Here is a 24,231-nt window from a genome sequence, read left to right on the forward strand (position 1 = left end):
TTATTACCAGTGTCGTTAAACTGACACTAGTCACGATATTTTGTTAAAATTCTTTACAGATGACACTTTCCGTGGCTGCTCCTGCCATTTGATTGTTAAAGTTCACTCATTCAACATCACATCATTATCGGGTTGATGGAACAATGTGTGTGAATGAATAGATGAATGAATGAATGAAAGTTGTTTGAAGAGCTTCCATTGCCTCATTAGGGTGTTTGACAAATATCTGTAAAACCACTGTAACTTTTGTAATATTCTTCATCAACATTAACTCTAATAAAGCTAATTTGAAAGGAAACTATTGTACAAAATATGGAAATTTAGGTACTTAAACAATTTTTCTATTAGAAAATTATGAATTATAACAGAGATGAAGCACTAATAAAGTCTTAGTTTAGACTGCATTAATAATTGCATATTATCAGTGATAAAAAGCTTACAATATTTCTCGAGGGCAATTGTCATGTAGTAGTGGTTCTATTCATCCATTGGTCACCTTTACAATGATAGTCTACAGGACCTACATAGTACTGCAGTTAAAGAAAAAATATTTTTTATGTACAGGCATTTATATACATTTGATGTTGAATAAAGCAATTATTATTATTATTATTAACAGGTCTAATCTGACAAGGATTAGACTGGTGGTTGGTCATGGTACTATCATATTTGTCTGAAGTAATTTAGGAAAATGACTCACAGTATACAAGGCCCATCTGTTAAAAACAGTGCGACTTCAGTTGGTTTATCCCTGGTGTACAATTTTTTTTTTTTTCACCTTCTTGTGAAGAATGTACTTCAAATCATAAAAGGGTAGTCCTACAGTGTTTATTCATCTTTCAACACCAATCTCTGTGCACCTTACAGACACTATACACATGCTGTCAGCAGACACTAGAAGCAGGAACACACCCAATAATGTACCAGTAGGTATATTGAGAAAACTGAACAAACTAATCTCACACCATTACCTGAAAAGATGCCACTTTTGTTTTCAAATGCTGCTTTCCTAGCTGGTTTTCATCTGCCATGACATACCTAACAATTATGTGATAGTGTTGATTATCCTTAAAGAATTACAGTAGTTATGTATTATTTAGAACAAAAATTTTTCCCTACGATGGTGACAAGGATTTGCAACTCAGAATCCATAACTCCAACAGTCAATAAGGTTTCAATATGATTTTGGTTCACTAGATTACTGTAATATCTTTTCTTTGATGAAAATTAAGTTTTCAATATAATTCAGACTCACTAGATTATTGCAGTATCTTTTCTTTTGTTTTGAAAAGAATCAGTGTCAAATATCTTTGCACCAGAATAACATCTTTTGAGTGCACAAAAACTAATAACTAGTATGTGTGGAAATTATTGCCAGATTTTATATGGTCATCATATGTCTACAGAAACTGAATTCATTGTTTTATCATCAAGAACCAAAGTATTGGTAAATAAGTGTATGACTCCCAAAGTTTTAGGAGTACATCTGGCTAGTGGTTCTATAGGGAAAAAAAGAATTAATATTTTCTGAGAAAACATGAAATTAATTTTTATTTATAGGAATATTTAAGACAAAAGGTGAAGTTGTCCTCAATACAAATGTTGCTTTTAACACCATAATACTTTACTTGACAGAGTCCTGGTTGAAGCAGTATGCCCTTGGTTTCCTCCAGCTGTTACAATAACTTATCCAGCCAGTAATAGAGTGCCTATAGTTTAAAGAGGACTCCAGATTGTGATCCAGCATGTCATTTTGCATGGTAATCAGTCTTTGTCTGAAAAAAGTGGTAAATGTAGAAATAAAAAAATTGTTGAACTGGACCCTAATCCTTTGGATTTGTGATCCAAAACTGATTCACATACCAATCTCAGAAAACTCTATCTGTAGCCATATAATTGCAATAGGGTAACTTAGGGACTGCTCCATGTCTTGAGAAGTATAATGCTGTTTGATTTGTTGGGACTGAAAATGTTAAGACTCAGTTGTATGAGGTTTGTACTCATGAACTGTATGCTGTAATTAGGAGGCCATATGTCAGTAGAAAGAAAACTTTAAATAATCTGTAACTGTTATTGCTTTATTATGAACTAAAAGTAATCACTATAACAGCAAAAAAAATAGACAAATGTAAATGCTTGGTTTGACGTAATAAATCAATAATATTTCAAATAAAGTTCAGTACATGCTGACAAGCACAGATACAGTATTCACATCTTGTCTCAGCATTCATAAAATATTTGTATTCTGCAACAACTTGGTAATTACTTATAAGGATATAGGCTTCTAAGCTGATAAGATAATATTATCAGCTGACTGTAGTTATGAAGTATTTTTATCTGGAGATGGCAAGAACCAGATTAGCTGTAAGTCTCATGTATAGCTAAGTTGAGTAAATCTGACAGCTAAGATAAACACATGTGAGACACCAAAGATCCTGTGCTGAAGAATGGAAGCAGCACTCATTGATAATGGTAAACATTTAATGTGTATGTTGTTTATCATGAAAGTAATTATCAGTCAGGTGCATGACAAGATGTTTAAATAAACAAATGTCTCTGTTTGCCATCCAGAGTATAATTTCTAGCCTTTATATCATTCCAAGAGTTTAAATCAACCTCACAATATTCTAATGTGTCTAAACGTAATTTGCTTCAGTGTTAAACATGCTTTGCAATTGATATTCTGGATGAAATCTTAAAACATCACTTTTTCTGACTGTAATGTACATATTTTTATGCTATCATTGAGTAATAGTCATATGTCTGCATGTTTTAAATAACTGAATTTGATGCATTTGATACATTTAAGAATGTTAACAAAGAAATTCAGATTCAAATTTTAGTCACTGCATTGCTCTGTGTTTACAAACAGATCCAAACAGACTCACAGGCAAAAATAATGAAAATACGTGTATAAAGTCTTGATTATTCAATGGAACTACGAAGCAAAAAAGGAAAAATAACATTGATGATCGTCTGTAGACCTAAAAGCACAACTTGACAGAAATGTTAAATGAGAGGAAACATGAAAGAAACAAAAAATTTATTAATGAGTGTATTAGTTTTAAGTGTTCAGAATAAGTTTGAAAGTTGTGTAGTTTGGAAGTTGTGTGCTTATGTGAACGCTTCTGTGTGAGAGAGTATGTGAACATACTTGCTTATATTATAGTGCCAATATTTTCCCACTAACATGTTCTAAAAGACAGGTGAACTTTAGAAAATAACTTCAAAAAAGTTTACAGTCAAGCTGCAGCATCTGCAAACTGTAGTGGTCTGCATGTGTGTGTATGTGTGTGTGTGTGTGTGTGTGTGTGTGTGTGTGTGTGTGTGTGTGTGTGTGTAATCTATCCCCAGTATTCATTTATTGATTCATTCTGTCATAAATACTGTTCTGTGCATCTCAGATTAGAGAAACCTCAGGAATATGAAATTTATGAAAATATTCACTGAAACAGCGTGATATAAATCTGTCTGGTGGATCATTTAGGGAGCCTGAGGCTTTTCATTTCATTAACAATGTCCTTGCTGCTTCCAATATTGACTGCCAAAGGTGGAACTTTTAATTTGCCAGAAAGTTTCACAACAGTGTACATTGCACTACATAGTGAAAGATCTATTTGCGAAATAAATATATTACCACAGAGAGCAGCTATGACAAAATCTGGTTTGGAGTGACATTATTAACAGCCCTTAAAAATACACAGTACATTTGTCAATGAATGTAATAGTAGATAAATAACAGCAGAACACTAAATAGACAAAAGCAGGTTTATTAATGGACACTACAAAAGCATCTCATTGAAGCTTCATATGTGTGGATATCTATAGTTTCATTTCTTCTGCATTCCTGAGCATTAACTGTAATCCTTCAACTTATGGATCATGTGTTAAGAATAAATGAATATTTAAGTGAAAAATATAAGAGAAACAAAGATCTGAGCATTCAGAATAAGGCTTAATATTTGGAACTTACACAAAAGAAATCAGAATAAAATGTGATCCTGCAGCAGGTGGAAGGTTAGAGTGGTTATTTCTTGATGCACTCATTTATTTGTTCATTCATCATGTTTCATAAATAATATACCAAAGGATAACCATCAAGGATACCAATGATCAGCTGTCTAAAGCAATTTGTATGGGATTTATTTGCAAGTAACTATCATTAAACTGTTGTAGTAACTGATCTTATGCTGTTGTTTCACAAAAAAGAAAGAGGCATTACAAAAATGGCCTATGATTATCTACAGCTGTTATTACATTTAGGTGCACACATTTTAGAGTCCATAAGTGCTGTAGTAAGGCTCTACTTGCTGTTTACTGTTCACATTGATTTTAATTTATTTTTTTGTGTATATTCATCTTGACAGACAAAAGCTGAGAAAATACTATTATAGAACAAGGAAGTAGAATAGGCGTTTGCTAATCAATATAAAAATGAAGTTAGATCCTGGCCCCATCAAGTTAATGGTATTACATGAAACAGTTCATTAAATGCTGTTCCACAACAGTAGATCATCCATAGTTTAGATTTAGATCTGATGATGGTCTAAGTTGGTGAAACACAGTTGTGATCATTAAATAAAATACAATCCAGACTACTTTGTTCACAAATGTATTCCTTTTAATTCAACATAAACTAAATCAATATTACTTTAAGAAACACGGCATCTGAGAAATTTACAAAATTCATCAAGTCACTAAAAGGCATTAATTCTGCTGCCTAAAATGCTGTCTGGATGACTACCTGAGGTGCAAATTCAACACCAGGTTATATATCTAAGCTGTTTAGTAACATGGTAAGCTGGGCAACTAGAAAAAAAGTACAATGATATTTCTTTCTGCAGAATTAGATTTTTTTTTCACTTGCAATTTGTCTTGCAGAATATTTATACTGTGAGAAACTGTTGCATGACCTACGGATTTTGAGAATAAAGAGACTTGTGATTTACGACTACAGTCAGTCTTCCATTGCCTCCCTGCATAATTTGAAACATAAATGCTAGAAACATTTGAGTGCTAAATATGAGTTTGTTGAAAACTTATCTTTGAAAAGAAAAATATATGTTAAGTATGCTGCTGCAGAGACTCTATTTGTTGATATCTTTGCAAAACATTGTCTATGCAACATTAAAAAATGGTTGTCAGAAGAAGTAGAAATGTACAAATTTGTAAAATAGTTGTGTCCCACTGAACTGGGACAGTGTGTTGAAAATAACCATTCTGGCTTATGTGCCTCTCTCAGTGCCTACAGTATATGATATTTATGGTAGAACTGTTTGTAATCTATTATTCCCTTTGATATTTCTTTGGTTTTTGTGTATTCTTAATCTCTTTATGGAATGTGTCACTCTGAACAACACATCTTTACCTTTTTAAAAGTCAGTCAGTCTAAAACTATGAGACAATTCATCAATTATTTACCTAGATGTCATAAAAACAGAGACCAATTTGCACAGTGCAAATTTACATCTACAGCCATACTCTTCACAGCATTGTGACATGCATGACAGAGGTATTTCCTATTATACCACATATTAGTTTCTCCCCATTTCTCTTGCATATTGTGCAATGGAAGAATGACTATTTAAATGTCACAGTGCACACTGCAGGTAGTCTAATGTTGTCATCATAGTCATTACGAGATTGAAATGTAAAGGGCCCTAAAATATCCCAGGATTTTTCACTTAATACTGGTTTTTGAAACTTTGTAAATAGTCTACATACTACAGCAATAATCCAAGATGGATCCAACGTGTGTTTTGCAGATGATCTTCCTTGTACAATGACTACATTTTCCCAGTATCTTAGTAGTGAACCAAAGTCTGCTACTTGCTTTATTTGTGACTGACCATTTCATTTCACTGCCCAAATATTCTTACACACAGGTGTTCTTATGAGTTGAGTTATTCCAGTTGTGATTCACTGTTATTATAGTCATGGGATGATATGTTTTTTATTTTATTTATTTATTTATTTTGCTAAGGGCTCAGTTCCACATTTATGAACATTTAAAGATAGATGCCACTCTTTGCAGCATTTTGAAACTTTCTCAAAAGCTGAATATTTGTGCAGCCTTTCATTTAGAAAATGCTTCATTATAGTTAACTGATGTTTTGTGGAATTGATGCTGATTGGTATAAAGGGGTCATTCTGTTTAGATGCTTCATTATATATAAGCTCAGAATATGTTTTAAGATTATACACAGAAACATGCCTCTGATACTGGATGGTAGTTGCATGAATCAGTTTGCATTTCTTGTTTTACATGGATGAGACCAGCAGTTTTTTGTAATCATTGGCTTGTTTTTAGTTTTGTTTAGAGGGATCTACAGTATACCTGTACTATGGTTAAAAGGAAAGTTGCTAACATAGCTGGAAATTCTTTATACAGAGTGGAAACAAAGAGAGACCAAGGTGAAGGGAAAGTGTCAGAAAGAAAAAGAGGTCAAAGGTAGTACATTAGTGTGCACTATGACAGCTCAGAGATGAGAAACAAAGATGAATGAAGAGAAAGAGAAATTAGAAGTGAAATTAATAGTGCACTAAAGAACAAGGAATAAACTGGGAAGGATATAGAGAAAACCTGAAAAGAGAGGGGAAGGAACAATTGAAACATCTCAGTGAGCCATTAACTGAATATGATGATGTTAGTATCTAACAATGAACATAAAATTCAGATGTGAGAACTGAAAAATAAAAATTAAATATGTTATAAAACTGAGAGACAGAACTGCTGGCCAGTACTCACCTCCAAAAGGTGCAATTTCAGTGGCAACAAAAATATACAGTACTATCTAAGATTTAAGAACTAATAGCTCCTCCCTCAAGCGGAAGAGAGGTAGCTCATTACAGATTTATTGCACTTCATTTGGTTTCTTGACCCACTCAGCTTTGTATCTGCATCCGAAAATAGTGCACAACAGTGGAAATGTCAATGTATGTGTTGTGTATCTGTTTTCCATTCATTCACAGTGCCTGCTGTTGACAGTATTAATGTCATCCTTATCTCATTGTCCTCAGGTTTGCATTCATGGTTCTGTTAAGGGTTTTGTTTTGTGGATGTTTTAGTTGGGTATTAACAGTGATATAGGCAGTACTGTGGGTATGTTTCCTGATGGCCAGTTGGCCAGTATGCACCTTGTGTATGGGTTCGCTGAATGCAATTGAAGATATGCATGATAATGCTCTGCTGAGCTGTTCTCACACTGCTAGCACGCACACCACAGTACTTCTGAAACTGCACAGTTGCTCCTATGAGGAATTGGATCCTTCAGTGTTGGAATCTACATCTACAGCTACATACAAACTCCACAAGCCACTGTATTGTGTTATGTACCACTACTAGTCATTTCCTGTCCTGTTCCACTTGCAAATAGAGTAAGGGTGAAACAACAGTCTATATGCCTCTGCATGAGTCCTAATTTCTTCAATCTTATGTTTGTGGTCCTTACATGAAATGTGTGTTCACAGCAGCAGACTTATTCCACAATCAGCTTCAAATGTCGGTTCTCTAAATTTTCTCAATAGCGTTCCTAGAAAATAAGTTCACCTTCCTTCCAGGGATTCAAATTTCAGTTCCTGAAGCATCTCTGTAACATCTATGTTGTTTGAACCTACCAGTAACAAATCTATGGGCCCACCTCTGAATTTCTTTGACATCTTCCTTTAATCTTACCTGGTGGGGATCCCAAACACTCAAGCTGTATTCAGGAGTAGGTCACACTAATGGCCAATATGTGGTCTACTTTACAGGTGGCCCATATTCTTCTTCTTCTTCCTCTTCCTCTTTTCATTCAGTGTTTGTCCCAAGTGCCTGCGGAGTCCATTACATTGGTCCGTCGTCTCCATTTCACTCTATCACAGGCCGGATCTGGGTGCATGTTCACGCATTTAAGGTCTTTATGAATCATATCAGCCCAACATTGCTTAGGTCATCCTTTGGGTCTTCTGCCAACGACTTCAAGTGTGTAACCCACCTTGGCAATAGAGTCATCACTGGCCCACAAAACACGCCCATCCAAGATGACTCTTCCGCATCTTGTCTTGGATCAGTACAACACCAAACTGTTTCCTAATACTGTCATTGGAAATGTGATCTAAGTTAGTGAGGCCTGCTGTTCATGTTAGCATCTTCATTTCCGCTACACTTAGGCAGCGTTCTGTCTCATCTGTAGTCGGCTAGTACTCACAACCACACAAGGTGACTGGTTGGATGGCAGTGCGATGGATTTTTTATTTTAAATTATCTTTCATCCTGCCATTACAAGTGACTCCAGTGGTTGTTCTCCACTTCATCCAGGCTGCCTGAGTTCTGGTGTTGACCTCTTCAGTGAGACGGTCATCTACAGTTATCATGGAACCAAGGTACTTAAACTTACTCACATGACTCCGATCTTCACCATTAATCATGATGGTTCCCGTTTCATGTCTGTCTGATGTCATGTACTCAGTTTTCTTCAAATTAAGGCACAAACTGTGTCACACAAACTGATCACTCCATTTTTTTAGTTTGGCTCTGCAGATCAAGCTAGCTTCCTGCTGCCAGCATCACATTGTCAGGTGACCCATACTTTCCTAAAATTCTCCCAATAAACTGAAGTCAACCATTTGCCTTCCCTACCACCATCCCCACATGCATCCTCCATTTAATATCACTTTGCAATATTATGAGCAGATATTTAAATGATGTGACTGGCTGAAGCAGGATACTACTAATGCTGTATCCAAATACACACTCACATTTACTTGCATTTTTCTAAATTTAGAGCTAGCTGCAATTCATCACACCACTAGGAACTTTGTCCAGGTCATCTGATATCCTCCTAGAGTCTCTCAACTTCAACACTTCCCTGCTCACTGCAGCATCATCAGCAACAACTGCAGACTGCTGCCCACCCTGTACACAAGATCATTTATGTATATATTAAATAATAACTGTCCTAACACACTTCCCTGGGGTTCTCCTGATGACACCCTTGTCTATAATGAATACTCACCATTGTGGTCAAAGTACCGGGTTGTGTTACCTAAGAATTCTGTAGGAGGTAAACTGGAGCACCCAATAAGGAAGAGAAAGTGTTACACACAACTGGTGAAAATCCTGTCTCTAGTAGCAGATGCACTGTTTGAGCTTTCAACACAAGCCAGTCAGCTGTTTTGAGGGTCATTAATGAACAACAGCTGTATCCATATCATCCAAAGATGATGTTAACATTGCAGTCAGTTGGCTTCAAATTTTGACTGGTGCCTGCAAATTGGTTTCTACAGCAATGTACAAGAATGCCAGTTTTCCTGCTTTCATGTTGTTTCCAGAGGTGGCCATGTTCATAACAGAGGATGACAAAAATCCATAGGCTTTGATGTGTCTGTCCTATCAACAGATGTTTGCTGTGAAATTATGGGCTGGTTTTGTTAATGATTTTGACCTGGACTTCACCTACATCCTTACAAACTGAACAGAATCATGTACAAAATGCTTCTTCAGCATGTCCTCCCATACTTCCTAAATGTGCCACTGAGTATTCATCAGATTATGTGCTGCTGACACACTTTGCACTTGACATTAGGAACCGCTTTGAAGTACAGTTTGGAGGACACTGGATTGCTCATTCTGGTCCCGTTCCAGGGCCAGTGTCATCACCAGTCTTGACACCAGTGGACTTCTTCTTCTGGGGACTTGTTGAAGAACTTAGTCTGTGAGACTCCAGTCAATACTTGCATGGGTCTGATTCCTAGGATTATCACATTCCTGGAAGTAGTAGACTAAACTCTTGGAATTCTTGTTCGTGTAAGACAATCAGTGATGCATTGCTGTATACTCTGTTGCAATAATGGTGGTTGATATTTTGAATAATACCTGTAATAGAACAGTTCTGCATGTGTTACAAATTGTACTATGCACTGACATGACTGACTGAATGTCCTGTGATAAAAGTGTATGTATTTCATCTGAGGGTTGTTGTATTGCTCTGTGGCATGTGTTGTATGTTTTAGCTGTTGCATATTACAGGACTCTTCACTGTTGTGAAGCTATTTTCACAGAAACAAGGGTGACTGGAATTTTGGAAAGTAGGAGAAACATACCAAGAGACTGACTCTTTGAGTCTGGTTGACAATAATACCAGCACAGCTCTGACAGGGAAAATGTTATCCATATAGAGGAAGGACTTGGTTTTTAGTATCAGTCCAGTACACAGTTTTAATCTGCCAGGGAGCATCATAATAGCATTAACTCTGCTGTAAAGTGATACATTAATTCCTAATACTAATATTTCCTTATGTTATTTTTGTTTGGCAGCTGATGTGCAACTCAGAAGTAGCAGACCATCTTTCTATAAAAGGCCACAACTTTTTACAAAACTTATTGAACTGGTAAGTGTAATACACTCCTGGAAATTGAAATAAGAACACCGTGAATTCATTGTCCCAGGAAGGGGAAACTTTATTGACACATTCCTGGGGTCAGATACATCACATGATCACACTGACAGAACCACAGGCACATAGACACAGGCAACAGAGCATGCACAATGTCGGCACTAGTACAGTGTATATCCACCTTTCGCAGCAATGCAGGCTGCTATTCTCCCATGGAGACGATCGTAGAGATGCTGGATGTAGTCCTGTGGAACGGCTTGCCATGCTATTTCCACCTGGTGCCTCAGTTGGACCAGCGTTCGTGCTGGACGTGCAGACCACGTGAGACGACGCTTCATCCAGTCCCAAACATGCTCAATGGGGGACAGATCCGGAGATCTTGCTGGCCAGGGTAGTTGACTTACACCTTCTAGAGCACGTTGGGTGGCACGGGATACATGCGGACGTGCATTGTCCTGTTGGAACAGCAAGTTCCCTTGCCGGTCTAGGAATGATAGAACAATGGGTTCGATGACGGTTTGGATGTACCGTGCACTATTCAGTGTCCCCTCGACGATCACCAGTGGTGTACGGCCAGTGTAGGAGATCGCTCCCCACACCATGATGCCGGGTGTTGGCCCTGTGTGCCTCGGTCATATGCAGTCCTGATTGTGGCGCTCACCTGCACGGCGCCAAACACGCATACGACCATCATTGGCACCAAGGCAGAAGCGACTCTCATCGCTGAAGACGACACGTTTCCATTCGTCCCTCCATTCACGCCTGTCGCGACACCACTGGAGGCGGGCTGCACGATGTTGGGGCGTGAGCGGAAGACGGCCTAACGGTGTGCGGGACCGTAGCCCAGCTTCATGGAGACGGTTGCGAATGGTCCTCGCCGATACCCCAGGAGCAACAGTGTCCCTAATTTGCTGGGAAGTGGCGGTGCGGTCCCCTACGGCACTGCGTAGGATCCTACGGTCTTGGCGTGCATCCGTGCGTCGCTGCGGTCCGGTCCCAGGTCGACGGGCACGTGCACCTCCCGCCGACCACTGGTGACAACATCGATGTACTGTGGAGACCTCACGCCCCACGTGTTGAGCAATTTGGCGGTACATCCACCCGGCCTCCCGCATGCCCACTATACGCCCTCGCTCAAAGTACGTCAACTGCACATACGGTTCATGTCCACGCTGTCGCGGCATGCTACCAGTGTTAAAGACTGCGATGGAGCTCCGTATGCCACGGCAAACTGGCTGACACTGACGGCGGTGGTGCACAAATGCTGCACAGCTAGCGCCATTTGACGGCCAACACTGCGGTTCCTGGTGTGTCCGCTGTGCCGTGCGTGTGATCATTGCTTGTACAGCCCTCTCGCAGTGTCCGGAGCAAGTATGGTGGGTCTGACACACCGGTGTCAATGTGTTCTTTTTTCCATTTCCAGGAGTGTATATTTTCATGTAGATGAAAATAATAATCTGCTGGTATAGGCACTTAAAAAAACCTCTACACATTATCAGAAAAAGCTAATGGAGGCAGCTTCTGTCACCTATGGTTCAAAACATTTTTATGCACGTGGTGGATTCTTTTTCATTCATATTAAAAATTCTATCTAATGTTAAATGCTTCCATTTGAGCTTTGCAGCAACAGAAAAATTAATTCTCTAGAGAGAAGCAGTTTTACAAAATGAAACATTTAATTGTAGAAGCAAAAAAATTTCTCCTTGATAAACATCTGAATTGATGCAGTTTCCGAAGGTGTTGTACACACTGTACTTGTTGAGTTTTGACATGTTATTAGTTTAATTAAGTAATCAGTAAATTATTTTTTTTGGAAAGCTTTACAGTGCCATAAGTTGGTCATTTATGAAGATAAAGAATGGGGGAGTGGACCTTACACTGAAGCATGTGGGATGCTGTATGTGGATTTCACCCCCACCCTCCGTTTAATTTAATATATAGGGCAATTCAAAATGAAAATTATAATTAAAAATGTCTATAACTATTTAATGGATAATGATACATTGATATACAGAGTATAATACATGCTTTAAAAATTTCATCATCTTACAAGCACAGTGAATCAGAAGCTGGGCTTGTGCAGCAATGCATAATGGAAAAATTTCATGCCATATGTGAGATGATGGATCCGCTACAGAAGGCATTCTGCATGTTAGAATTTAACAATTCATGTTTTGTCATAATAGTCAATCAAGCACCTCCAAGATCCAACAATGTTTTTTTTATCTTTGCTGGTATTTCTATTTAATCCTGTTGTTTATTTATTATCCTCTTGTGTTGGCTATAAATATGATGTTGTTAATGTGATTTAAAAGTTGTTTGCATTGAAAAATAAGCAGGTATATGGACACCTGCAAAACAATTGCTGCCGCCCCATACATATTGAATATGTAGCAACTGTGCTCTGTGATCACACAGTGTAGCCAAACCCAGTTCTGGAAAATGCTAATTAAACTATGGACTTACAGTGTAGTCCTGAATATAGCACTCAGTACAGTTAGTCAAGCTACAAGCTTACAGTATTGACTGCAGTGTGACCCCGCTAATATTCAGATGCACCACCCCAGATAAAAATACAATATAGGACCCTAACGATAGAGGCTGTGAGATTGACATCCAATTTATATCACTGTATTATCATCCCACAATGTGCCCAACTTTGGGGGTGAGGGGGAGGGATCCAGCAGCATTATGGAGCTGAAGAATCTGAAATGTTCTCCACAAATGCATCTTTGTTGGACCTGCATATGATGCATACCCCTATAGACACCTGGTAGCAGTTGCTGGTTTGTTATTTATGTTGTGATGGTGTTGTAAGTTCAGTGGTCGCCCAAGTGACACATTATGTAGTGCCATCAGTGGTTGCTTGTGTGACAGGCTACTTAAGTGCCTACAGCAGTTCCCCAATCAACGGATTTTGAACAGTGATGCCATTGGTCACTCCCACGGGGATCATGTATGGTGTTTCAGTACTCACTCCCTTGATGGGCCATGTGAAGCATTTTAGCAGTCACCCTTGCAACGGATAGTGTTTGGTGACATCGTGATCACTTCCTTCCTTTCAAAAAATGTCAACTCTGTGAGCAATTGTGTCTATTATATTTCAGATCACACCTTTTCTACTCACTAAGTAAAATACCCCTCAGTGGTGACACCAAGCTGGAACAGACCAATTGCTTTTTACATGTGGAATGTAATGATTATCTCCAATGATGTCCTCCAAGCCAATTCCACCACCACTATTGACATAGGTGGCACATCATTGTCCAGTGAGCTGCATTCTATGGTCTCCCGCATCGCCATCCGACTATCACCATTTGAGCCTTCACATCCAGACCTCTGCTTCATGCAGGGCAAGGCCAGCTTTGATTGCAGCAGTTAATGTCAGATTATACAAATTACGCCTATGTTGTCAACCAGCTTGACCCACATTACACTGTGAGGGTCACCAACATCATCACTGCCCCACTATTCAGTGAGCTATTCAGGGAGCTCATAAGCCATTGTTCTGTATCACCAGATGAGAGTGCATATCAAATGAGTATTGGTGACAGGACGTTGTTGAAGCTCTTGCACAACTTCCATAGTATGGCTGACATTGTCATGGTTCCAGACAAATAGTTCCATGTGCTTTTTGTCTGAATCAGCTGCCTAGAGAGCTATTTGCCATCCTCATAATTCAGCTGACACTTCCACTGCAACAAGAAGCAACATTCACAGACACTGTGTTTGAGGCTCTCAAGGTGGCCCCATCTCCTGGCCCAGCTCATGTTACTGCCACCTGCCTAACTAACATCACCCCGGATACAAGTACACCACCTGCCAGCACAGTGGACTGCAATGCTTCGGCAGCACACATGGCCAACCAAGAATTCCAGCTGCTTTTGGCCCAGATCAAAGACCTCATGGCTCAAATGTCTCCACCTCATGCCCAACCAGTTGCTGCTATTACACAGCCACATCCTCAATAGCACACCCATGATCATTATTTTATTTTATTTTATTTACATATCAAGTTCTGTAGGATCCAATTGAGGAGCAAATCTCCCAGGTCATGGAGATAAAAATAAAATGTTTATGAACCTGAAAAAAGTCAATCCATAGGTTTAAGTAAATTCAATCAGTAATACAACAAGAATCAGCTTACTTTCTCAAGGAAGTCCTTGACAGAATAGGAGTGACCCATGAGGAAACTCTTCAGTTTCAATTCGAAAGCACATGGATTACTGCTAAGATTTTTGAATTTGAGTGGTAGCTTATTGAAAATGTATGCAGCAGTATACTGCACAATTTCTGCACAAGAGTTAATGAAGTCCAATCCAAATGCTGGTTTGATTTCTGCTAAGTATTAACTGAGTGAAAGCTTCTTACTCTTGGGAATAAGCTAATATTGTTAATAAGAAATGGCAGTAATGGATATATACATTGAAAGGCCAATGTCAAAATATCCAGACCATGAACAGGGGTCGACAAGAGGTTCGTGGAATTACACTACTTATTGCCCTAACTTCTCAGTAATGGGCCAAAAATATCCTTTTAGAATGGGAAGATTTATCCCAGAATATAATAACATATGACATAAGCAAATGAAAATAAGCAAAGTAGAGTAATTTTTTGTGCCAAACAATCACTCGCTCACACCATTCGAATAGTAAAAATGGCAGCATTAAGTCTTTGAACAAGATCCTGACCATGGGCTTTCCACAACAGTTTACTATCTATCTGAACACTTAGAAATTTGAACTGTTCAGTTTCACTAATCATTTTCCCATTCTGTGATATTAAAATGTCAGGTTTTGTTGAGTTGTGTGTTAGAAACTGTAAAAATTTAGTCTTACTGTGATTTAACATTGGTTTATTTTCTACATGCCATGATCTAAGGTCATGAACTGCACTATTTGAAACCGAGCCAATGTTGCACACAGCATCATTTACTACCAAGCCAGTGTTATCAACAAACAGAAATATTTTAGAGTTACCCGTAATACTAGAGGGCGTATCATTTATATAAATAAGGAACAGGAGCAGCCCCAACACTGATCCCTGGGGCATAGCCCACTTGACCGTAACCCACTCAGACCCCACATCACAGCCATTCTCAATATTGTGAATAATAACCTTTTGCTGTCTATTGCTAAAGTAAGAGGTGAACCAATTGTCAGCTACTTCCCGTATTCCATAATGGTCCAGCTTCTGGAGCAATATTTTGTGATCAACACAATCAAACGCCTTAGTTAAATCAAAAAATATGCCTAGCGTTCAAACCCTTTTGTTTAACCCATCCAGTACCTGACAGAGGAAAGAGAATAAAGCATTTTCCATTTCTTAAGTGACTTCTAAAGCTGAGCTGTACATATGATAGCAAATCGTGTGATGTAAAATGATTAATTATCCTTACATACTTTAGCAAACACTGATGGCATAGAAATAGGTCTAAAATTGTATACATTATCCCTTTCTCCATATTTATAAAACAGCTTTACTATTGAGTACTTTAATCGTTCAGGAAACTGAACATTCATAAAGGAAAAATTACAAATATGGCTAAATACAGGGCTAACATGTGCAGTGCAGTACTTTAATATTCTGCTAGATGCTCCATCAAAACCATGAGAGTCCTTAGTCTCCAGTGATTTAATTACTGACTGAATCACCCCCTTGTCTGTATCACAGAGGAGTACTTCAGCCATCAACCTCGAAAAGACATTTGCTGAGAGAGTTATATGACTTCCTGTAAAAGCTACAGTTTTATTTAATTCACCAGCAACACTCAGAAAATTATTGTTAAATACTGTACATATCATTGACTTATCAGTAACAGAAATATTTTTACTTTATATCATCGACCTTGTGTTGCTGACCAGACACTTCCTTCACAACTGACCATATGGTTTTAATTTTATCCTGTGAATCAGCTATTCTATTTGCATACCATGTACACTTTGCCTTCCTGATGACATTTTTAAGCACCTTACAATATTGTTTGTAAAGGGCTACTGCAGTTTTATTGTGACTACATGTAACATTTTGATATAATTCCTGCTTTGTTCTACATGGTATCCTTATCCCACTAGCCAGCCACCTGGGCTGGCTATTACTGCTAGTTCCCTATTTAGAACATTCTAATGGAAAGCAACTCTCAAAGCATATGACAAGTGTGTTAAGGAAAACATTGTATTTGTCATCTATGTTATTGGCACCATAAACATCCTGCCACCCTTGTTCCTTGACGAGGCTTAAAACACTCTCTATTGCTGTTGGATTAACTTTCCTTCATAGTTTGTAATTACTTGTGACATTTGTTTGAGCACAAAAGCCTTTTAGTGTTAAAATTTGTGTATCATGGTCTGAAAGGCCATTCACGCTTTTACTAACAGAATACCCATCTAATAATGAAGAATGAATAAAAATATCGTCTATGGCTGTGCTACTGTTCCTCTGCACCCTAGTTGGAAAAAACATAATCTGCATCATATCATATGAATTTAGGAGATGAATCAAGAGCAGTTCTAGCTTGAGCAGAAATGCTCTGAAGTCAGAGTTAGGAGATCTATAAACAACAACAATTAGAAGTTTAGTTTCACTAGATTCAACTGCCCCTGCACAAAATTGAAATATCTATTCAGTCCAGTGATGTGATAGGTCTCTGGACTCAAATGGAATACTGTTTTTATGAACATAGTCACTCCCCCACTCCATAAGGAACTCCTTGAAGAACAGCCAGCTAATCTGTATCCTGGTAAAGGAAGTCTCTGAATTGTCAAATTATTTAAGTGGTGCTCTGACATGCCAATAATTTCAGAGTAAACATCTGTAAGCAGTTCACTAACTTTAACTCTAATACCTCTTATATTTTAATGAAATATGCTAATTCCTTCTCTACTTGGAAACATGACATCCTCTGAAGGTGAGCCCTTAGAGGGACTTCCTTTAAGCAGGTATACCTATTAGCTGACTTCAATCTAAAAAAGTAGCACCTCTAACACCAACTACTACAGAAATTTTTTGATAAGTGATACCACCACCACCCACTACACTGTCACCTATAAGCTTTGCCGGACTCCCCTTCCCATACCTATTGAGGTGCAGGCCATGCCTAGTGAAACCTGATCTGCTGATAGACCCAGCTGGCACCACTGAAATGTGACACATGCTCTCTGCCATCAGCACCCTCTCCAGCCCCATGTTAATGCACCTAACAGCCACATTAAGATCAGGCCGATCATGACACTGATACAGCTGCATGAAATGCACATTAGTGTCACAAGTTTGAGTAGCTATCTTTACCAAGTCACCACCTACATCACATTCCCCAACCCTATCAAGACTGTTCCCTGCTCCACCCACTATCACTACCTGATCCTCCTTTATAACACTTCTACATAACTCCCCTGTGCGGTCAGTCACCTGAGCCAACCCTAGACTAAACTTCACAGTGCTGGTGACCTGGTACTCACTCCCCAACACTTCCTGCAACTGCTGGCCCTCACCTCTACTGTGTGAACTACCTAGCAGCAGAACCTTCTTCTTTCTATTTGACTTTGCAACTAACCTAGGCCTCCTAACTGCTAAGGACTACTGCATGCTCCCTTCATCTACAGCTACTAGAGGCTCCTCTCCAATCAACTCTGACAGTTGGTCAAATCTATTGCATATATGCAAAGTATAACTGTCTAAATACCTCCTCCTCTTAGCTGCCTTTGTGCCAACTGTCAGTTCCCATTCCCCACCACCCTTCACCCTCATCAACCTATCTAGTTCCTCATTTGCAAATTATAACTGCACCTGAAGAGCACAGATCTTACACTCCTGCTCCTCTATCAACTTATTTCTATTACAGATTCTGCATTTCTAGGAGAGGCTCTCACTAGAATGCCCACTGGCTTCCCCACTGCATTTCCCCAAGTGAAAATACTTTGAACAAATCCTACACCATAATCCACTACTCACAAACTTATGACAGAGCCCACACTTCTCACGGTCAAATTCTAGAGTTACTGAAAAAAACTATTCGTCTACATTACATAAGTTCAGTTACACCAGTAGAACTTTTTATAAAACTGACAATAGCAATCTCAAAATTCTCTGTATACTAAGAAAGCAACTGCTTGTATTAATACTACTACACCACAGCTAATACCAATACCAACAAAACTTCACAAAATTATTAGCTAAAACCAAAAATTGAAGTGGCCACTGGAACACTCAACGAAGTTAGAACACCGAATGAAAATTTTATTGAAATATTTCACTTGAACAATAAGAAGCATCAGCTAAAAACTAAAGCACAATATTCACTAAATGACTCCAATACACGGAAAACTCTAAAACATACAGCAAGTGAATGTTTCCAAAAGTTTATTAAATTGTTATTTCACCATGAACAGCATGAAATACCACTGAAAACTATTAAATTTAATATCTGTATAACAGTGCACAAATAACTTTGTCAGTACTTAGCTTTATACCCACAACAACTGCAGCTGCTCACTGCAAAATGTAAACACACTACTGAAGCGTGAGTCTCAGATGAACAACATAAGCACACTCACAAATAACAGACCAGTTGAGTCGGTAACACAGGAGGAAAGACTGAGATTAATGAAAATCCACTAATAAGTTAGTTTTACAGCAAATATTAACACAAACATACTTTAAAATTAGTAACTGAAGTCTAAAACTTTATAAAAATTGATGAGCAATGTTAACAGCATTATTGTGCTGAAGACTAATCCTCTATGTCTTGGTACCACCACCCATTTGGCAAGCAATTGTTCTGCTACTGGCCACCATGTAACCACCCAAATGAAAGTGGGATCTGCAAGTGAGCATGCACAGATGACATGCTGCCTCACAGTGCTTGTTCATCTTGTTCAGAAGATCCAGCCAGCATGTCCTCATGGACAGTGTGTCTGATCTGTGCAACTGCTCATGCATGCTCCTCCCTGGGTATCAACAAGCAACACTGTTTCAGCGGTCACTTGACAACTAAAACATCACCACCTACAGTGTCCTTCCAGTGCAATCGGATCTACATCTGCACCATTTCTAGGGCTGGCAATTCAATGTTTCTGACATCACAGAGCCAGTTATTGGTGCTGATTTATTAGCACTTTTTGGCACTTTGCTGACATTGCCTGCTCCCATCTCTTCGACAAGGACTCTTGTAGCTCAATCATTGGGTTTCACCACACTGAACAAAACTTTGCACTGATGCTCATTCATGCTTCTGATGCAGGCCCACCTGGAGCACCACAAGAAGAATGGCAGAGCATAGTTCATCACACCCACACTGAATCTGGCCATACAGTTAATGGCAGACCACAATGTCTCATGCCAAACAACTTGCTGCTGCCAAAGTTGAATTCAAGTTATGCTTCAGACTAGCATCATTCACTGTTTTGGCAGCACCTTCTATCTACCTTGTACCAAAGAAGGACTTGTCCTGGCAACCCTTGGGTGACTATCATGCTCTTACTGCATGCACCATCCCAGACAGGTATCAGTTCCCTAAGTTCCACAATTTCAACCATCCCATGAGTGGCACTTCAGAGTTCAGTATCCTTGACTGCACAAAAGCATTCATACTTATGCCAGTTGCTACAGAAGACGTAATGAAGATGGCCATCACTATACTCTTTGGTCTCTTCGAATCACATTACATGAAGTTTGGTCTCTGAAATGCTGCACAGACATGGCAATGATTCATTAACAGAGTGTTTCATGACCTACCCTTTATGGTTTGCCTGCCTCAGTGAGATTTGGCATTTCTGCTTTGCCACCACAATGTTGGGACCATCTAACAGCAGTGTTTCAAAGGTTTGATTATTTTGGGATATCATTAATCCTTCGAAATGCAGCTTTCGTGCCTCCAGGTGACATTCTTGGGCCACAAGATTTTACAGATAGCATCATTTGCCTTTATGAAAAAGTTATGGAATTTTCCATCTGCAAACCTTCTTAGGACTCTGACAGTTCCTCAGAATGCTGAACTTCAGCTGCTGTCATCTCCCCAGCAGAGCCTCCATTCACGAGCCACTACTGAGTGTGGTGGCGCAGGGGTTAGCACACTGGACTCGCATTCAGGAGGATGACGGTTCAAAACCTGCATCTGGCTGTCCTCATTTAGGTTTTCTGTGATTTTCCTCAAGCACATCAGGCAAATACTGGGATGATTCCTTTGAAAGGGCATGTGCGACTTCCTTCCCCATCCTTCCCTAATTGGATAGGATTGATGACCTCACTGTTTGGTTCCTCTCCCCAAACCAATGCTGCATGAATTTGGAGTCAGTTTTCTGTGGACTGCAGATATTTTGGTGTTCCTTAGGTCTGGCACATGCTGATATTCTAGTTTTTCCTTTGTAGTATAAGCTAAACTCCTTGCAGCTGATCTTATACATTTCACCTTTGTTCACTGGGGAACATTTGTCTTCCTGCTTAAACAAATTGCCTTCTACTCTCTCTGTTGCTGTGTTAGGTCATGAAATATTTCTTTTTCTAAAGGATATTGTTTACTTTGGTGGCCAATCTACATTACAATTAAAATTACTTGATAGTTGACACTTCACACATTGGAGCTGGTTTCCTCCAATCAGAGTGCTCAACATTATGCCTGTATCATTCACCAATGCCAAACTGCCACAACTGTTGGACACTTCAGCTTCCAGTTTCTTGTTTGGCTTTCTTTCTTGATGTACTTGGATGCCACATATTGGATCTGGCACCTCTGTCATATTTCATAACATACAATAGCCACACCCGAAACAACACACACAAAAACACACAAACACACACACACACACACACACACAAAGCAACACTAATGAAATGCACATATTTCATATGCAGCACAAACAAACAATACTGGATACTTCTGCACAAGATGAGATACAGTATCACATATACAGTTGTCATGAGTACAGAGATTAGCTTACATTCAATATGCTTCACATGACATTTCATGAAGGCTGCAGTTCATCATTGCAACTTGGTCACCACACTGTAAATATAACTATGTAATCCATAGTACAGTGGAAAAGTACAGTGATTACTGTTTAAACATGACATGCTGAAGGTCATAGGTCCAAATCTTGTCAAATGCAGTGAACTTTTTTCCATTTCCAAATTTTATCAAAAGAGTTTGATTATTATTTGTTATTCAATTAATTGGTTTAATTTTTTAAATATTTTTCCATGTTTCCATCAACATATTGACTTTTAATTTGCTCTTATTTGCTTTTGGTGAGATATTACAGTTTACTTTCAGCACTGATATTGAATTGACTTTGCTTGTAGAGATTAGCTTAATTGCTGTGAACAAAGTGATTGTGACTTCAGTTCTACCACAGATTTTTGGGAGCCATATTTGTTGATATATTGCACATCATGAGGTTGTGGTTAGCTTATAGCAGCATTGTAAATTCAAGTTTACAAACCACATCATCTGCTGCAATTTAGTCACTGGTCACTTAAAATGAGCTGTTGGCTGAGCAACTCACATTTCTGATGTACCTCAAAGGCAGCCACTTCCAACATTTCTCCCTGTTACACATTAACAGCATTTGTGACATGAACCACCATGTTTGTGTGTCACTTGTAACAGAGTGCTAGCCAGTATCTCATGTGGTAACAATGAAGCCACAAATGACGTATGTCAACATAAGTAATTTTAATTGGATTTTACCAAAAAATATACTTATTTTTCTCACAATCATTGGAGAATTGTTGATAGATATAGTAATGTTTTATACTGATTTCTTAAATGTTCAGGTTTAAGTTCAAAATTATATGAGACATTTTCTGACAGCATTGGAGGTAACTGGAAACCCATTGCTAATCCATCTGTTTGTTGGTAGAATATGTTTTTGAACAAAAACACCCTAAACCTAGATTACTAAAACAAATAATATTAATAATAGTAATAATATAATGAAAAAAGAGGAAAAAGTGTCTTTATCCTGATAAAAATTAAGGCACCCACCCTTCATTGAGTTTCATTTGTGAAGAGCGTAGGTATCCAGAATGGCATCAGGACATTGATAAGTTAACAAAAGAGCTCAAAGCCATCTACCTTGCATTTAGAGATCTATTTCATTGTGTTGTCTTGTAAAGGACTGCTAACACACATTCATGCAGTACTGTCATATGTTACAATTGTCTGGTGCAGTGCAGGTAAGGTCAAACAAGTATTTACTCTACAGTTGCTTGCAGGAAAATATTGTGTACTATTGATAAGAAAACACCTTATGTAAGCCTGTCTGGATCATATGGATTCATACACTTACTTGTAGCATGTATTCCCTAACGGAACTTGTGATTTACAAAAACAGTGAATTTAAAATGAAGTGCACCCCTATTTCTTGTTCAGAATAACAGGTTGTTGTTAGACAACAGATAGATGAAAAAATATTTGTATGATTATATCCTGGCCATTTACAGGTCTTTTTTCTGTAAAAATGAATAACAGTACCACTAATTATTTATTCCTCTATGTTAGAGGCAGAGTTACTGGTGACAAACATCTTTAATCTATATTTGAAAACTGTACTGCTATTTGTCAGAAATTTCTTTTCTGTGGATGACTGTCAAAGAGATGTATTATATTCACTTATTTCACCCCTTTCTGTGCCAAAGTTAGATTAATTAAAGAATAACACAAATAATATTTCCTCCAACATTGTATTTGTTAATATATCTCTTACTCTCAGACTTAGATGGTTTGTTGATAACAAATCTTGTTAGTTAATAAACCACTGTGAAGTTATGGTTAACATTCCTAACCACTTAAAAGATGCCTTCAAGATGTACATATGCAAATCACATACATAATTTTAATTACCATTATGTTCTTTTGTGCAATGAATACTTTTGCCTAACTGAGGAGATAACCCAGGATGGTTTCCCATAAGACATTAATGTGAGTGGAAATATGCAAAAATGTTAACTTACAGATTTCTACATCGCCAAAGTTGACAGTAAGTCTCATGGCACAGGTATGCTGTATGGATTTTTTAGTTTAAATTTTCATCAATATGGGCACCTAAGAACACTGAGTGTACAAAACTGGATGAGCTGTGTTTTTTCAATGTTTAAAACTAGTCCACTTATACAAAACTAGTCACTAACTTTCACAAAAACATCATTTACTATATTCTCTGTTTCTTTGTTCAGTTTCAAAACAAATCTTGTACTGTCTGGAGACAGGAATCATTCTCTGTTCTGATTTAAATAAAATGTCAGATCATTAACATAAAACAAAAACAGAATTTGGCCAATCATCAAACCCTGTGGGACAGCCATTGTAATTTCTCTCCATGCACATGGTGTGGCACACTTCTTTGTATTACCCACAGACTATAGTAGCTTTTTGCATTCTGTTTCTTAAATAAGGACTAAACCAGGAATTTGCTGATTTATGTATTCCATAAAACATCTAACTTCTGTAATAGAATATTGTGGTTGACAAAGTAAAATGTCTTTGATAATTGACAGATGACCTCAGTTGGTGATATTTCATCATTTCAGGATTGTATTATATGACCATTAAATACATACTAAAAGGTATCATACTAAAAGGTATACTAAAAGGTATACGGTGTACATACTAAAAGGTATCAGATAGATTATATAATGGTAAGACAGAGATTTAAGAACCAGGTTTTAAATTGTAAGACATTTCCAGGGGCAGATGTGGACTCGGACCACAATCTATTGGTTATGACCTGTAGATTAAAACTGAAGAAACTGCAAAAAGGTGGGAATTTAAGGAGATGGGACCTGGAAAAACTGAAAGAACCAGAGGTTGTACAGAGTTTCAGGGAGAGCATAAGGGAGCAATTGACAGGAATGGGGGAA

The 24,231-nt window shown here is 38.2% G+C and overlaps 1 protein-coding gene across 1 annotated transcript in view; it reads left to right on the forward strand.

Annotated features, from left to right (window-relative positions):
• Positions 1-2,396: 2,396 nt before the first annotated feature.
• LOC124545478 overlaps positions 2,397-24,231 on the forward strand; it is an 85,332-nt gene continuing 63,497 nt past the window's right edge. The window contains exons 1-2 of the mRNA XM_047124411.1: positions 2,397-2,472; positions 10,298-10,371. Of these exons, the coding sequence (XP_046980367.1) occupies positions 2,448-2,472; positions 10,298-10,371 (99 nt within the window). The 5' untranslated portion in view covers positions 2,397-2,447. The remainder of the gene's footprint in view (positions 2,473-10,297; positions 10,372-24,231) is intronic.

This window comes from Schistocerca americana, chromosome 8 (genome assembly GCF_021461395.2).
Source record: "Schistocerca americana isolate TAMUIC-IGC-003095 chromosome 8, iqSchAmer2.1, whole genome shotgun sequence".
In the NCBI taxonomy this organism is placed as follows: domain Eukaryota; kingdom Metazoa; phylum Arthropoda; class Insecta; order Orthoptera; family Acrididae; genus Schistocerca; species Schistocerca americana.